The sequence below is a fragment of the Dermacentor andersoni genome, chromosome 9 (assembly GCF_023375885.2).
Source record: "Dermacentor andersoni chromosome 9, qqDerAnde1_hic_scaffold, whole genome shotgun sequence".
Taxonomy (NCBI): Eukaryota; Metazoa; Arthropoda; class Arachnida; order Ixodida; family Ixodidae; genus Dermacentor; species Dermacentor andersoni.
In genome coordinates this window covers 16,704,725-16,722,772 of record NC_092822.1, presented here as the reverse complement: position 1 = coordinate 16,722,772, position 18,048 = coordinate 16,704,725, and the positions used below count along the sequence as shown (strand labels likewise).

At 48.3% G+C, this 18,048-nt stretch overlaps 1 protein-coding gene across 4 annotated transcripts in view; it reads right to left on the bottom strand.

The window, feature by feature from the left end:
- The window catches only part of LKRSDH (lysine ketoglutarate reductase/saccharopine dehydrogenase), an 86,121-nt gene that overhangs the window by 6,032 nt on the left and 62,041 nt on the right, over positions 1–18,048 (bottom strand). For 3 of the 4 annotated variants that reach the window (XM_050174836.3, XM_055068564.2, XM_055068565.2), the window contains 12 exons: positions 16,802–16,931; positions 14,805–14,915; positions 14,587–14,695; positions 14,157–14,233; positions 13,384–13,447; positions 12,834–12,998; positions 12,310–12,405; positions 12,031–12,146; positions 11,452–11,540; positions 11,289–11,356; positions 10,731–10,839; positions 8,397–9,008 (listed from right to left, as the gene is read on the bottom strand). In XM_050174836.3, the coding sequence (XP_050030793.1) occupies positions 8,887–9,008; positions 10,731–10,839; positions 11,289–11,356; positions 11,452–11,540; positions 12,031–12,146; positions 12,310–12,405; positions 12,834–12,998; positions 13,384–13,447; positions 14,157–14,233; positions 14,587–14,695; positions 14,805–14,915; positions 16,802–16,931 (1,256 nt within the window). In that variant the 3' untranslated portion in view covers positions 8,397–8,886. Of the gene's footprint in view, positions 1–8,396; positions 9,009–10,730; positions 10,840–11,288; positions 11,357–11,451; positions 11,541–12,030; positions 12,147–12,309; positions 12,406–12,833; positions 12,999–13,383; positions 13,448–14,156; positions 14,234–14,586; positions 14,696–14,804; positions 14,916–16,801; positions 16,932–18,048 lie in introns of those variants that run through there. The other variant, XM_055068566.2, reaches the window with a different exon arrangement.

Genomic DNA, 18,048 nt, shown 5'->3' with positions numbered 1-18,048 from the left:
ATGATCGTGTCCAAGTGCCAGTTGAAAGGGAACCAGAAACTATGGTGGGGCCACATTTATTTACTTATTTACGAGCTTGATATCAGATTTCAAGTGGCTGCCTGTGTATTGAAACAAAAAATAACTCCTTTCTACTGTCGTCTCTCTCAATGCCTGCTATATTTATATGATGCGGGCTGGGGGCTTTTATTTTATTAATTTATATGCTTCAAAATAAAAGAAAGATGTCTTCTCTCTCACTGCTTTTTCTTTCTTGCATAAACAATAACATTGTATTGGGTATTCTAGTCGATATTTGAAGTTGGGGGATCTTCGTACCTTCGCATTCGTTTTCAAAATTTTCGCTATGCAAGCACCCATAAGTACTTCGCTTACTGCCCTGCTCGCACTTTTCATGTAGGTCCTTTCAGATCGGCCAATCTGCATTGAAACGATTCTAAAATACGCTGTGCATCCTAAAAAGGAAAGAAAACTATTTGGCTGGTGTTGCACTCTTCCCTAGAACAGTTGGAACCAATTTTCTCAATAAAAAATGTTGGCAGTACTAGCGGATTTTATGCCAGGCATGATTCCTTCTCGCGAATTTGGCTCCAAACAGCAGCGTTGGTACGTCAGAGTGATGCCACGAATCTCAAAGTATTTTATGTCTTATTTACTTAAAGTGAAGCTGGAAGATTTTCCAGAAAAAATCAGTGAACATCTGTACACAATGGTTTTCAACCCTCCGAATTCGAATATCGTATCGAAATTGAGCGAAAGAAAGCGCAAATATATTTTATTTCGACGAAAAGTGCAGCAGCGGACACGCCCAGCTCGCGCGTCTCGTTTCCGCCTGTGATTGGTCGGGCGCCTCGTGACGTCAACTCTAGTAGCCGACCGCTGCCGCTACACATGAAGCGCGGTGCCAGGTAGTTTGGTGCTGTTTTTCTGAGACGGTAATGGAAAATTTAGAGACTGCGTTTTTCTGAGGAGTTCGGCGTTACTCGATCCCTACATGTACGAGCCGATTGCGAAGAGCCGGCCTCTCGAAGAAGCAAACGATGCTGGTGCGAGCAGTGCTTTCGACGCGAACGAAAGCAAAGTTTTGGGATCTCCTCGTGTTGGAAATGCTCTTTGGTGAGTATGTTTTTTGCAAAGCGATCTAGTGATCTCGCCGATCTTTCGCCGATCTAGTGAGCTCGTTTCCGGTCAAACAACTGTAGTGTTGTGTTCCTGCATGCCTCCTCGTGGAACGTAAGCGGGGATGCGATCGTCGGCATTTGTGCGCTGTCCAAAGCTGTCGGCAATCTACAAAGACGGTTTAAACGCGTGAAAAGCTTCCCGGTTCATGCAGTACGTGTAGTGACCTTCATCTGTTGACTACCACGTTGACTACCACTCACGTTGATTACCACTCACGTTGACTACCACGCACGTTGACTACCACTCTACATACACGCAGACGCACCAACAAAGGAATGCAGGGTCGATCGAAGCAGATTACGATGGCACGCACGCAGAAACAAGCGTGGTCAGGCACGGTCGTGGACGCTGCGAAGGAACGAAACACTAGAGTTGACGTCACAACACCGCGGTTTCCGGTCTCCGCTCGCATCGTCAGCGTCAGCAGCAGCGCGCGGCATTCGACGGGGGGTGGAGCTACAGCGCAATTTCAACCGACGATTACGTCGCTCCTAATTGAAAAAAAACCCCCCAAATTTTACCTACATGGTTTATAAGGTTCCCGCATCCGTATATGAGCGTCTTATTGAATTCGACAGACTCTTCAGCTTCCCTTTAACAAAGAAATATAACAATATGCAGAACAGCTCCAAAGACGACAATGGAAGGAACTATGCACGGAGATGGATCAGCAACTTAGCACGAGCAAGACGTGGAGGTTACTCAAATATCTCCTTAACCCAGAGGAAACAAAAACGGTGCACAGGCGAAACATGCACAAGATTATATAGGCGTATAAAGGAACAGAGCAAGATTTTTTGAAAGAGGTCGAACTCAAATACATATCACAGTCATCGAATGAATACACAGTCATCGCCGTGTATTCATCCCGTATACAAGGGGGAACAGAACTCCGACCTCGATGAAGAGTTTAGCGAAGCAGAAATAACAGCAATCCTGCACAAACTCAAAACCAAATCGGCACCGGGCCCAGACGCCGTTACAAACAAGACACTCAGAAACCTGGACGACGCGTCCATTCGCAAACTAACAGAATATATCAACGAGTGCTCGAAACAAGGAAAGGTACCGCAGCAGTGGAAGACGGCACAAGTCATCCTAATACCAAAGCCTAGCAAACAACTACAACTCGGGAATCTAACACCCATATCTTTAACTTTCTGCGTGGGCAAACTAATGGAGTATGCCTTCCTCGCGACGCTCACCAACTACATAGAAGACAACGACTTAGTTGAGTTGAGTTGTTGAGTTTAGTTGTTGTAGGCTACTGGTGGGATTAGCCTTGCAGTTGCTGCCGGCAATTGTTCCACCGTAGCGACACTTAAAATAAATAAATCACATAATCAACTCCGGACTTACTCCCAAACACGATGATAGGATTCCGAAGAAACCTGTCTACACAAGACGTCATGCTGCAACTTAAGCACCGAGTAATAGACGAACCTGGGCGATCGACTCGAGCCATCTCAAGAAGGCATTCGACAATGTGGCGCACCAAACCATACTGCACCAAATCAGCAACTTTGGCTTGAGCGAGCGGACGTACAACTATATAAGAAACTTCATAACGGATAGAGAGACAAAAATCACGGTAGGATATCTGACGTCTGAGAAAGTGCCTATTGGCAGTGCAGGCACACCGCAGGGATCGGTTATATCGCATATGCTCTTTAACCTGGCTTTGATTGGTCTTCCTAGCAAATTACAAAGAATCGAAGGACTTAACCACACAATCTATGCAGACGACATCACGCTATGGATACATGATGGCAGTGATGGATTGATTGAACAGAGACTACAACAAGCTGTTGAAACAGTCGAGAAATACCTAGAAGGCACCGGTCTAACATGCTCGGCCGAAAAATCTGAGTTGTTGCTGTACAGACCAACGCTAAAGAGGAGACTTCCCAAGAACTATACAACACACAAACTTACAAAGACATACAACTCATGACGCAAGATGGAAAACCCATACCCAAAGTCGAGAAGATAAGGGTGTTGGGATTGATCATTGAAGCCAAGGGCACCAACGGAGAAACTATTCGCAAAGTCGAAGCCAAAGTTTCTCAGACGATGCGATTGATCAAGAGAATCACCAACAGGCACGAGGGAATGAAAGAAGCAAGCGTCATGAGAATCACCCATGCGTTCGTCATAAGTCAGGTCACTTATGTGGCGGCACACCACAGATGGGGCGCTGCAGAAAAGAAGCTAGACGGCCTGATTAGGAAGATATATAAACAAGCGAATGGACTCAGGCTAAGCACGAGCACGGCGAAACTCCTAGAGCTGGGACTGCACAACACGCTAGAGGAGCTCATAGAAGCGCAACGTATAGCGCAATGCGAACGCCTCTCCAAGACGACGGCGGGCAGACACATCCTAGATAAATTAGCGATCCGCTACCACACACAACACGGAGACAAGCTGGACATACCCAAGGAAATCAGGGCCAAACTCAGGATACCTCCCTTACTGAAGAATATGCATCCTGTGCACCACGAGGGCAAGAGAAAAATCAGAGCAAAGAACGTGGCGAAGAACTACGGAAGGAACAAGGACGCGGTCTTTGTAGACGCTGCGCGTTACAAACACAAACGCAGCTTTGTCGCAGCAGTACTTAACCACAACAGACAATGCTGCACAAGCTTGACTATAAACACGACACGCATCGAAACGGCGGAGGAAGCGGCTATAGCGTTAGCCATAGCCCAAACCAACGCAAACTATATAATCAGCGATTCCCCGACGGCAGTACGCAACTTCGCGAACGGCCGGATCTCAGCTGAGGCGCTAAACATACTCATAAAAGGCAAACCAACAAGGGAATACAGGTGCGTCCAAACCCTATGGATACCAGCCCACACCACCGACTCAACGGGAGAGGACAACCTTAACGCGGCGGCACACAACGTAGCTCGAGGACTGACTTTCCGAGCTGCGATGAACGTAGACCCCTCGACAGGGCTCTCCGAAGTATGGGAATGGGAAGACAGATTGACCAGGTTCAGCGACATCACCAACCATTACAAGATGCAAAGATGCACTTATCCTCCACCCCATCCACAACTCACTCGATCGCAAGCTGTCCAGTGGCGACAACTACAAACCAAATCCTACAAGAGCCCGACACTAATGAACGCTATTTATCCAGAAATATACACAAGAGATAGATGCAAAGTGTGTGGCATCAGAGCCACGCATGCTATGGGAATGCCAGGAAGTAATACAGGACAATGCGAGCGCAGCCTCCATCGACAGCCTCCGCGCGCGATGGCAGGCCGCGCTGCTCAGCTCAAACCTAGAAGACCAACTCTGGGCAGTCCAGCGGGCCAAGGATGCCGCCGAGAGGCAAGAACTCTTGGCCGTAACCTCGGCGAGTGCCCCAGCCCACTAACTCGCCGGACGCGAATCGTTGTGATTCGAAATAAAGTTTTCTCACTCTCACTCACTTATTTTCAAAGTGTCCGTGGGCTGCTTCTAGACGGACAGGGATGAAGTCTAGTTATCTTAGACGCTTGCTTATAGGTAAAAGTTAAAGTAGTCCATCAACGCAGAAGCTATCAAAATGATTGACGTCATGACTATTCTGTTCGACCGCCTCAAGGTGACGCGGCCGCTTGTCTTTATTGCAACCCATTTTTGCTTACCAAGGCTCCGCGCTTGCGGTAACGAACGTCGTTTTTGTGTTCCACACGCATATTTTACGGATGCAGCCCGAATTGGTATTTTTATAGTGAAGCTGAGAAACGCTTGAAAACGTTATATGACGGTTTTTCAGGCGTTCCCTAAAAAAAACTAGATCACTCACAGAGTTTATACTTCAAGAAACTGTGGGAAATGTTAGGGACGATTTCCGGCAAATTTTGAAGTCTGTGTCAGATAGGGGTTACACGAAAACTGCTAAGCCTTCTTTCGGCGCGTTTCGAGGTGGTATATGAAATGCTTAAAAAGCTTTCGCACTACCCTGGAAGAACCAAAAAGGCACAGATTTCATATTTAGAGGAAACTGGGACCGTTCTATTCAGAACTGACAGTTTGAAGTGTGTATGTTAGTTCTGTGCTTTGAAAATAATTGCTGAATACTTTTTTTCTTGTTGCAGTTCGAGGCCTCTAAATATTAACATAGATGTTTTCATACGCCGCACATCTCCTCGCTTGCCTGGTTAACGCAATAAGGAAAAAAAGAAAGTAACGCGCAGCTTCCAAGCTCGAAGTTCCGGATTGACCGCTAATGCTAATCGCATTACCGTCGACAGTGGTCTTGAGATGACATCTACCGTATTTTTTTTTCTCCAGAGCACCTGTGAGGAGATGACTTACGAGAATATCCAAGAGAAGTTCCATGAAGAGTTTACTGCCAGAGATCAGGACAAGTTCCATTACCGGTATCCGCAAGGCGAGATGAGCTCCACCGTCCCTGCCTCATACCACTGGCGTGCAAAAGCGCTCTCAGGCTGTCGCATTCGAATCTTTATACTACGGCCATGGTTGACCGGAATTTACGATAATGCAAATTTTCAAAATGTGCCGCACACAATGCACTAAGTGTAATGCATCCTGTTTTACCGATTTCTCAGAACGCGCTCCTGGGCCAAGTCGGATCATGTGAAGTTGAATCAATTTCAGATCTGAATCGGTGCAGTATCGCTGTGGCGTACAGTTGCAAAGGCGCCATAAGGAATTTTGGTCTTCCGTACTCGGTGCAGTGACCTTATCACCTCAAAAGCACTCTCCGCAAGGTATATAGCACTCGGTGTATGCACTGTGATGGTATAGCGGACTTAGTCCACATGGTTTGGACCTGTCCTAGCTTTGACGAGCGAGATATATGTAGAGAATCCTGGGAGTCCTTGCTACTCAACCAAGAAGATGCTCAACGACATGTCATCGACCTCGCCCTGATCGCCGCCGTGTCCTAAGAGATCCCGGCCGACGGTTAGGGAGGATGTTTGGAGGGTCCAAGCAAAAGCCTCCACCCATGTCATCTATTTGACGGGTGCGAATTAACTAACTTCTATCTTTCTCTCTCACTCACACACACACACAAAAATGCGGGGAGTGCTGGTATTGGATTTGTACTGATTATAACCGCTGTTGTAACTGTGGGGTCCGGGACCTCTGTCAGGCCTTCGTGCCTTTAGACCCAGTCTGCCCTTGCAAGTTGACTCAGAAACAAGGGTGAGTTCTTTTGCACTCCAGAAAGACCTTCTCTACAACATTGAAGAAAAGTCCAAGAACAATTAAGTTGAAAGAGATATTTTCAGTATTGGAAGACTTGAGGTGTTTTGAGAAGCTGCCACAGTGTTACTGAACTTCCGAGCAGTCAGGAAGCAGCCCATGCCGCATATTAACGCGACAGCGTTAAGGAGCTGGTGTCGTAGAAAAGCCGGTGTCGTCGGTGTCGGCGCGCTGGCCGTGAGCGATAAATCTGGGAAGGCACTTCATAAATAATAAAAAACCTGAAACATGGGCTGGGTGGGAATCGAACCAGGGTTTCCAGAGAGTGAGACGGAGACGCTACCACTCAGCCACGAGTTCGATAGTTCAAAGAGGGACAAAAGCGCCTCTAGTGAATGCGGTGTTGCCTTAGAAACGTGCCGCAGAATGTTATACTGCGGTGTATATCGGTAATTAGGAGCATGTAAATTACAGAAGTCGCAGTTACACGAGTAGCGAAGTACGTTTCCGCTACATTTTTTCCGCGCTCTGCGCACATGCAGAGCCATCTTGCGGCAAACACAGAAGACCCCCTCCTTGCAATGTACGGCGCTGCCCCGACACGTGGCGCGCCACTCGCCCCATGGTCGCGTCCGCCTTCGTGGCGCGTCGCGGCCCGGCTGTCCGTGCCGATCGCGACGTTTGGCTCGCGTAGATCGTTTGAGTGGGCGGTGCAAACGGGGTGCGATAACGCTATCGCATTCCAGTCTTGAAGGCGAAGCTTAAGCGTCCTCCAATTTTTTTTCGGTGTTTCGGCACCAATCACTTGCAAAAAAAAAGAAAGATGCCTAATTAGTGTCCGCATTCCTCACCAATCAAACTACGCGATCACAGTAAACAGGGGGCTGTAATAACCGAACTAAACTCATGGTCAGGTGGTCAGTTATGCTTATCCTTTCACAAGGTTAAAGGTAGGAAAGAGCACGAGGTCTATTTAACTATGCGCGTAGTGCGCGTCGACGGTCGTGCCACTGGTGGCGGCATTGCTAAGTGCAATCGGGAAAGGAGGCAGCTGTCCGCCGTATTTTTCTTGCGTTGTTGCTCGCGATTCTTTGTTTATTGAAGTTTTAGGAGCGAAATAAGCACCACCCATCGCATGTGCATGGTGGCCTAAGCTTCAAGGGATGTCGAAGGAAAATGTTTCCGCGGTGGATCAAGTGCTCAAGTACATGCAAAAGCTCACCGGCGGTATTGCTCTAATCATTCCCCGGCCTACTACTGCATAGTCTACTGCTGCAGCCGGAGGGTACTTTCGAAAGTGACCGCTAGGCGGCCATCAGTGGCGCCTCTATAGGCGATGCACTATATACGTGCATAGCAGGGAACTCTTGCGCTGCTTCTGTGGATGAAAAAAGTTACGCGTGCGTTATGACCATGAATCTCACGAACAGCAATAATGTGATGCGCACGATGAACTAACGCAGGACTAGGCAATGTTCATGGTACGCGAACTAGATGTCTAGTTGTTAGTGATGTCACGGCAAAGTGAGGCGTTTTTTTCTGCCGCTTGTGTGAACGCTCACAATAAAATATACCCACAGCGCCTGGTACAGACACAGGCAACAGATGACACTCATTACTGTTACAGTAGTGTTATGTTGTGTATTCAAAATTGCCCGTTTGGGAATGTTCATTTACAACTAGATATTTTTATTCTGTTCGAGATTACAATCAGCACAGCTACTCACTTTTTACCCCGCGTGCATATGAGCACTGTATGTTTATCTCAAGTGCCCAAGTATGATCTCAAGTATATTATTTATGACGTTAATTTTCTGCAGCTGTAGCGTTGTTGTTCGGTTGATGTACCTATAGCGACACCCACCCCCGCGCGCGGCGTACACGTAAGGCCCGAATACAACGTGAATGTATTAGGGGAAATTAATAAAACTTATTCCCGGTCGAAGTATGCAAAAGGCATCAATGCTTGCTCAGTACAACAAGAAAACGAGACTTTTTATCGTTTGTGGTTTCGCTCTGAAAGAAGAAACGTATTTAGGCTCTGAATCTTTTATTGAATGATTTTTAAAACGGTAAAAAAAAATGGTCACGCTGGCTGGGCGCAAAAAGCGCGGCAACGTCTATGTACATGGAAGCAGGGCAGTGAAGGCTGCGGAAGACCCGTTGCACTCTGCTGCGACTTCGATGACTCCAGAGTCTGGGCAGTTCCCGACGTCTCGACTCAACACGAATCGTGTTTCTTTCGTGCCTGGTCGCACATAACGCGCCGGCACTGCAGTTTGTAGCCGAAACCGCTTCTTGAAGGCAACACATTCACGCGACGTACGAAACTGCCGATTCATTTCGAGGACGGAGCGTTACGTGGCCTTGCGCACCGAATCCCACCGCAATCCGCTCTGCGAAAGTCTTACGCTCTGCGTTGAGCCACGCCACTCTCGCTCCGCGGAATGATTCAGCGATTTTCCGCGTGGTGCGAGTCCACCTTAACCAACGTCTCTGCAAGGGACGGTGCGGTTGCACACGCTAGGGGTAGTTCTTCGTGGTCGTCTCCGAGGATCGAATGCCTTCGTTCTTGAGTCGCTGGATCATTGGCCCGTAGATCTCCTGTGCGAACGGAAGCACCATGCCCTTGGCTTGGATCTCGCCTGCGAAGGAGTGTCGCGTGGTATGGTCAGCGCAGTGCGCAGGAACGTTATGGTCATACAGGCAGTTACTACTGAACCTGTGCTGTGCCTACAGAGCAGGACTGAAAACGTACAGTACGGTGCCTATCTACAGGCCGATCATTTTTAAGGTTTATGGAATTTGTAAAAATCGCCTGTTGTAGATAGCTTACGTCTTGTCTTTGGATGGATTATTCGAAGAGGCTTACATTACTAACACGAGATCGAACCACAGGATTAACTAATTAACAATATGCGCTAATTAATATCTTAATATTCAGCACATATTGCAGTTTACGAATTGTAGCTGGTGGACTTGCAAGACATATCCACTTCACATGAATTTTCAGGATGACACCAGTTTCGAGACATTTTCCAAAGTGAGCGCTTCAATACATGAAAAAGCGGTTTGATAACAAAGTAAGTGGAACAACAGTGCAAATTTAGGGCAAGTTTGAAGGCGCATATCTCCAAACTGGCATCATTTTGGAAATTCTTTCAAATTGGATACGCCTTACAAGTTCACCGGATACAATTCGTAAATTGCAAATGTGCCGTAATGTAACTAACTAAAAAACATTCACCGACGTTACCATACTCCCTAATGTGAAATTATGGCGCAGCTGTATACGTGTTTTCATTTCGCGGTATATTGGTTGGCGCGGACAACCTGTCATGTGCGACACTTTGCAAATGGAGCTAAGTGTGGCGCGACTGTCTCGCTAATCGGGAGATTGCGAGAGCTGGCGCGTGGGCGATGCGTGGGCGCAACTCACAGCAGCCGCCGCAGACAGAACTCAGCTCATGCAGCGCTTTTATACAGACGGCGCACGCTACTTTGGCGCCATCTCGTAGCCATCGTCGCCGCAAAGCACGTCTTACACGGCACCAAGCTTTTTTTTCTCAAGCTTTCGCCAAACCATCCTCCTCCGCTTTCCGCCTCATGGTTCCGCTACATCTCCTCCGTTTTCCTCCTCATGCTCTTTCGCTATCGAGGTCTTTCATCTCCCGCTGCGCTCCGCGTTCGCTTTCATCCTTCGCTGCTACTCGTTCGTTCGGTTACGAGGGACAACGCCGACGCTCGACGCAGGAACGGGTGCTAAAGAACTGCGCTCTAAAATAAGTAGTTAATTTTTGTTAATTAGTTGAATATGTGTTTCGGTTTCTCCTGCAAGTAATGTCCGTCTCAATAATTCACCTCAAGGACTAGAATTATGTTGCCTGCAACATGTTTTTTTTTATTTCGTAGAACTTAAAATGCTCACCCTGTACAGCGAGGGTGTACTTCGGAACCACGAATTTAGGGCGAACACTTTGAACGGACACCCAAAAGCTATAGTTTTCCTCTCTCAGTGCGCGAGTTCAGAGAGCATGTTAACTACATATCTCTTGGAACGTGTGCTTTGGCACATGTTCAACATACGCAGCACGATCGGCAAGACGAAAGAAGGGACGACACTGGTGCAAAGCACTTGTTCAGGCGACGCCTCTTAGATAGCAGGCCTGTATACTCTGCTGTATGACGTCAAGCAACCTGAACCGACATTTTCATTGTCAAAGCCCGACGTGATGAAAGCGGTGACGTCAAATTCTACGCGGCTTATTCGGGAGCATCCCCGTTAGATTAGTGGGACCAGCCTATCGGGCGAGTAAGCACTACAGTAGCACTACGCTTCCCGAACTGCTAGTGACGACCTTGCTCACCCTGCAAAATCATCTTGGCAGCGATGGCAGCCGGGTAGCCGACGGTCTTCGCCATCGCAGAGTAGCCGTTGGGGTCTCCGTAGGTGACCATGTCGACGTGCCTCATTTCCTGCACAACAGTCACGCTAGCGGTATAAACTTCACAAGCTTTAATTGTATAGGCTTCACAACACTTAAATAAAGGTTAGACTAGTTCAAAGATGTTATCAACTGGACGTATACTACTTTGATCTTATAACGCGCCTGAGGCAGATTGCCATCTCAGATGCGCGATAAGCAACAACAACGTTAACTATACGTGCATAAAAGAGACGGTGGCGTCTGAGCAGTCCTGACGCTACGACCAGACTGAATGAAATGGCGTGAATAGCGGGCTTTTATCTGTATTTGCGTAGCACGTGCTCTTCGAAGGAAATTAAGGTAGCCCATCACATAACGGACAATGGATATATATTGCTCTAAGGATATCGTTCGCCTTTCCGTCCACATTATCCTTCGCTGAAGTATTGTAATCAGCGTTCATTCGCTGCGATGACGCTGTAGCGCAGAGAAACTTGCCTTCTTTTCATCGTGCCACTGGATCCCGATGTCGTGCCTCATTATGACTATATCCCGCTCGCCAGGTTCTGCGACAGACGGACAGACAGACTTGAAACCCTTCGAACGGGTGCGCTCACATCTAACCAATACACCACACGGAACCACAGACGCCCGTTCTTACCGTATGCAAGCCTGTTGGACAAGTGGAACATGAGCGTGTCCAGGGGAGTGTTTTTCTTCTCGACCGGTATGTCATCGAGGAGGCCCAGACTGTGAATTGAGTTTAGCACAGGATGCGGCATCACTTAAATATTAAAGCTGTCAGTCAAAGCTGCCAAGTACTTTATAAGCTTTAAACATCACCCCCATCTCGCCTTTAACACTTTCGGGAGTTTGCACATTCTCTCCATCATTCTCCGACGTAACATTTGGCATCATAGTAAATGCAGTAGTTACAATTCCCTTTTTGGTGCAGCAGTCAAATCTGGCCACAGTCCGCGAATACAGAATCACACGCACTTAGGTCAGCACGATGCTATTCTCAAATACAAAGTAGTGCTCTTGAAGCCATTGTAGCGATAAAATTGGGCGAACTCAGTTCACAATGTCAACAAAAACGTCGTTAGACAAGGATAGCAGGTAACAGAGCTCCTTGAGTGTTTGTCCCTACAAAACCAACTTGGGCGAGCTTAGCTAGTATGACGTCACTAGACGCATGGTAACAGGAGCACGGAAGAACGAACACAGAGGGCGAACGTACTCTTCAATGGCTTTCGTCCTGAACTCGCACTTGTCCACCCGGTCGTAGATGAGATTCTTGATGTTGGAGGTGAGCAGATTGTCCGGTTGGCCCATCAGCGTCGTCATGAACAGGCGCTGTGCAAACGAAATATAAGTGCTGAATAACCATGGCAAGTGTATAAGGTAGCAAATCAGTGCACAAAATAGTGACATACAAGCCTGAATATCAAGCGGCAACTAAACGGTGAGTGTGCGATCGCACGGATGTAGTGCCACCCGGCAAAAATTCGACGCATACCCAGGTGATCTCCGGTCCCCTCGGGTGCAGGCTGGGGTGAGGCTCGGTACTTAGAAGTCCGAGAAGCTGAAGCCCTTTCATGGCGCTTGAGAATCCCTGGGAGAAAGACCGCGACACGTTAGCTTGAGTAAATATTAACCAATAAATTGACTGTGTCGCTTTGCACACTTACACGCATGGCACACTTCGTGAAAACCATTCGAAAGCATAATTTCAGATGGCTCCACCAGTTTCAGTTGCATGAAGCAACTTCTTGCGACCTCACCGAACGAGGGAACAACTTGCAAATGTTATTTGTTAATCTTAAGCGTTGCATTTCGGGTCTGATATAACATGTTACAGTTTTTGTACGCTTTCTGCGCCGACATACAACTGTCGATGAAACGATTTTGACGTTGACCTGCGCGACGCCATTCCAATGAACGTGCAAGTTCAGGGCCTCGTGCGAGCCCAGAGTTGGCCACATGTATAGTGGCGTTCTTGCTACTGACCTCGCGCATCGCTACTGCATCAGCACTCCTCACCTTGTATCTAAGCGTACCGCGAAGCACGGTGTGGGCGTTGTTGATACCGTAGGTGTTCTTGTAGACAAGCGAGTCTCTGTTCGGGTATCCCTCAAGGTTGAAGCCCGGCAGGAAGGGAACGCGCTGGGCGTTGTCCAGCAGACTACCGGGAGCTATTTCCACCTCCTGCACGGAAACAAGCGTTGCGTTGGCCATAAGTGCGTTGACGCCGCCGCGAGAGCTGTGATGCTTGACTGCGTGGCGAAACTCGCCGACAGGCTTGCCGAATGTACGAGTGTGTGTCACGGTGCAGCAAGCCCAGGCCGAGAGTGTCCGAGCTTACTCAGAAGATGCTGCTATAGGCGAGATTTCTATGGACACAATCTTATATACGATGCAATAAACGTGGCGCCCATGTGGAATGCATTCGAAAGGTTACCGCTGCACCTGGCTAACATCCACCCGTATTCCAGGCTCAACATTCATGCAGGTAGAGTCTGGATTTAATCCCGAATCCTGCGTCTGCAATGCGGGAAATGTCGAAAAATCGGCTTGAATTGCAGTCGCTTACCTTGCCGTTTTCGAGATATCGAGCCGGTCCCATGCAATTGACAAAGGCGCTTCGTGGATTCCAGCTGTGACGAGTAAGAAGAGGACATAATTAGGATGAGACATTTTGTCATTTACGTTTATTTTTACTACTTCCTAAGCGTGTGCGAATATTTGAATTTTCGGATACGTATCGTACACTTTCCTTTCGAATTGAGGAATGCGGTTCAATGGACTGCTGTCCAATTTCACAATTTCCTACTATGACCAAACAAACAGTTGCACTGCCGCTATCGGAGCTGGCCGGTGGTAAAAAAAAAGAAAATTTTTAGGCACATATAGGGTCCATCGGCATGGTTCGAGCGCCCGTTGTATGCGGTGCTGACATTTTGTTGAATGAACATTTTGTTCATTGAAAGGCTATTCGACCAGACTTCCAAACGGCGTTGCGCCTGTTAAAAAAAGAAAGGACTTTGTACAATAATTTCTACCTCCCCCCCCCCCCCTGCCGCACCCGCCGCCCTCCTAATTTTTTTTTCTTGCTTACTGTCATACGAAAAATATCTAGTGTTGCGCCCGATATTCGAAGCCAGCATATTTCACTATTTGAACATGCTCACGTGCTACTTATTCCCCCCTTACTTGGTGTGACGATGAAAAATATGTCAGCAACGGTTTTATCTGATCTTGTTTGGTTTTTGACAACTCGGCGTACATAGCCTAAACTTACGGACATGACATAAAGGAGACATCAGGACATTCAGCGCACGCAAAGTTTCTCTTGACAAGGCCCACCTGATCTTGTATCGAAGCGGGTTGTTGGCGTGTTCCGGGGCCGGCAGCCCACCACAGTAGGACACGAAGGATAAGACCTGCAGAAACGACAATGCACCGTCAACGCAATCCGAGCCATAAGCTACGTTTACATGAACTCGACACAGGCGGGCCGAGTTGGCTTGTCCGGCTGTAAACTGCTCGTCGGGGTCACATGAACGCCAGCGGATCGTGCCGAGCGAGAGTTCTGTCACCCCGTCATCAGAGGATGGGTAGGTCTTTGAAACTCGCTTGGCGGATGCATGTAAAGGCGGCCGGGTCAGTCTGGGTCAGCTAATTTCCAACTCGACCCGTTCGCGTCGAGTGCGTGTAACCGAAGCCACATCCTCGATGTACAATGACTCTGCTGGTGCCTAACAATACACGAAGAATGTGTACGGCGTCGACCTACCTTGCCGCCCTTTCTGCGTACTTCGTCGAAGCACTCCATGGCCAGAAGGTGGTCGATGCCAGGGTCGAGGCCGACTTCGTTCATAACCGTGATGTTCGCGTCAGCGGCTCTGAAAGTATGGTCACAGGAAATAATCTTGATGAACATCACTTCGTTGGAACAATTCTGAGGCAAGTAGCTGTCCAGACCTGAGATAAAGTTAAGTAAACGGCACTTACGCGCTATGCAGTTCTTTCATCTCCGGGGTGAGGTAGCTGGCGGTCACCATGTTTGTCTTGTGTGCGATGCAGTACTGGGCTATCGTTGGGTGTAGCGGGTAAGGCAGCAAGCTGTTAAAATAAGTACAGTTTCACAGTTCCGCACTTTTTGTGCAAGATCTCGCGAATGCTACAGTAAAAATGACACTGAGATACCTTTATGATCTGACTAAAAAACACTGTCAGTCCACATCGTCAAGCAATGTTAACCGACTATAGGTGCGTAGAGCAATCACAGGAAATGCATATTTGCGATCACCGTCCCCCTAATGTTTTCTTCCACATGTTGCGGAAGAAATTTAGAACGTAGCTTTACAAGCTGATGTAATTGACAGGACAGGCACTGTACACAAGAAAATGCTGTACAGTTTTAATACGGAGCTCGGCTAGTTCACTGCTTCCATTGCATGAAATATTTACAACCATAAAGTCGGAACATGGAATAGACAGGATGGGCTGAGGATGGCAGCCGTGTTGCACGAATGAATGAATTTTGCCGTGTTACGTTCGAAAACCACGAATTGATTATGAGGCACATCGTAGCTGGGGACTCCGGATTAATTTTGACCACCAGGGTCTCTTTAACGTGCCTCCATATACGAGGCACTGGCGATTTTGCATTTCGCCCCCGTTGAAATGCGGCCGCCGCAGCCGGGATTTAATCCCGCGACCACGTGCTTAGAAGCGCAACACCATAGCCACCGCGGTTGGTGGCAGCCGAGTTCAGCTGCTATAGAATACAGACAAATGTATAACAGCACCGACGATTCTACTTTATATAGAAGTGAAAAAAATCGCAGTTCCGCCGGAAAGGAGGAGCACCGATACCGATAGCAAATTAGCAGATAGCTGTACGAATAAGGATAGTAGTTTTATCGACTGTATAAACTTGTAAACATTCGCTTACTAACTAAATTAACAATGATAGAATGTAAGCGCGACTCAACGAGGACGTAGAAAGAAACAGACACACGGAGACAACGCAGTCTTTGTGTGTCTGCTTCTTTTTAAGTCCTCGTTCAGTCGCGCTTACATATTCTATCATGGATTCAAACCAACTAGCCCGTCAGTGTTTTAACTAAATTAACCAGCAGGGGGGCATGCGCGCACAGGTAAACATGAACGCACATCGCTCGATGAACGCGGAAACCGTGTGAAAACGCTGGAATTACAAATCGCGGCAGGAGCCGCGAGCCAATTGACCTCCGTGTAACTGTTGCTTCAACACGTACGATACGTCAAAAGCACAGCGCATACGAAGCTACCGGCACTACGCGCACTCTGCAAGCATCGCACATCGCTTTAAAGGTGAGGCCCGCGTCGGCGTGCACTTTAGCCACGTCGCAGACCGCTTTCATGACACACGAGCGCCAGCAACGCATCCCTACGCCGTCCGCCAAAAGCGTTTACTACGGCGTCCGCGCTTCGCGTGGCGAATGCCGTAGTAGACGCCGCGGTTGCCTCCACTCTGTCCGGAGCGGCGGGCGAGGAGGACATCGAGGCACCGTAGCAGCTGTCGTAGAAGAAAGCCCCTCCTCCCAAGCCTCACCCCCTGCTATGCGCGTTACAAGAGCGGGCACGCATCCGGGCCACGTTCCTTGCTCGCGCACGCGAGATTGAACCGCGTTCGCCGGCTCACCCTCACACGCTTTCACTTGTACGGAACCTCACGGCGACGGCAGAGATGCGCCTGGAGTGTCCATATAATTGCTATCACAATAAAAATATCGGAGCGGAGGACTTAAGCTCGCAAGGTAGAATAATTTTATGAAAACTGCGGCAACCTCAGCGCACTCACGTTTGCACAGTCCTCCGGAAAACACTCATTTCAATTTCCTAAACAGCAACCTCACCGGAAATGACAACGGGCCGCCTGGTATGGCGGCTGAAAAAGAGCTGCTGTCCGAAAGCCTGCGCACATGCGAAAGCTGCGGACACAGCCTGGGTGCGTGGTGTACCTGACCACTAAATCGGCGTCCTTGATGAGGTTCTGTATCGCGTCCGGAGTCTTCGTCACGTCGACGACCACGGACTCGGTGTTCGGTGACTTGATGGCCAAAGCCTCGCCTTCCTTCTGGAATGCCGTTCCTGAAAGAGTACAAGGGGGCAGTGGAAAGGAGAATCATTTGATCGGGTATACCCTATTCAGTCCTTGAGGTTGGTGAAAACGAAATTTATTTGAAGGAAGGCGCATGCCGGGCTAAGATAAAACCCCGCTGCTCTACACTGAGAGGAAGAGAAGACGACGGGCGACAAGAACAGAAGGTAGAAAAAACATACAAGATTCGCATCCGGAGAGGCTTAAACCACAGCCGGGAATTTAGACCTGCATTGCTCAAGTTCACTAAACCCATAAATGACTCTTGGCTGATGCAAAATCCGACTAAGGGCTTAAAGGAAGTTAGCCTCAGCCAATAATATCCTGCTAATTAATGTCGTTGAAAGGGCCGATGCATTAACATTCGCAGGTACGTACATTGGAGCATACAAATATGCGCTCGACTGTTTTGGGCCGTTCACACAAATGTTTCGCGAGTCTGCGCGCCTGACGGGTACTAGTAGGTATGGTATGTAGAAATGGCGTGTAAAGGAAACACCCAAGTTTAACCTGTGCAAGAAGCTGGCATGACTACGCTGGATGCAGCACAGGAAACAAAATCAATCTTGTAGCCATTGACGCAGTCTTGGCTGCTTGAACAACCGCTGGAAGCTTAAAAGCAGCAATCCCGGATGCATTCTCTGAGCCTTCTGGTCTGTCCTCAAAGGACAACCCTCGTCCAACCATTTTTTTTCCTTTCGGCCCGGTGCCTTAATTCAGAAATAGCAGGGCCTGCCTCTCTGCTCTGGGCCTTGCCAGGGCCACATTCAGCGTAACTTCGAGAGCCGATAGATCAAACTTAATACGCACCAAGCATAGCGCTGAGAATACCCCGGTCATGTTGGGCTCGGAAGTAGCGATATGTATGTTTCTCTGAAAAGTGACAGCGAACGATTGCTTTGTACCACAACTACGCCAAAGCATGAGCGACGTTTTATTGCAGGGAGGTGTACAACCAGTTACCAGGAAAGCTTTTGCGTTGGCCTCTGTATTAAGCGACTCGACTGAGGAGGTCACTGTTTTAATGACACTGCGCGGCGATTATCGAGTGACAATTTTCTTGCCAGGCGGCCTCGGTGCCAACTAAAAAGCACTTGAGCCAATGTG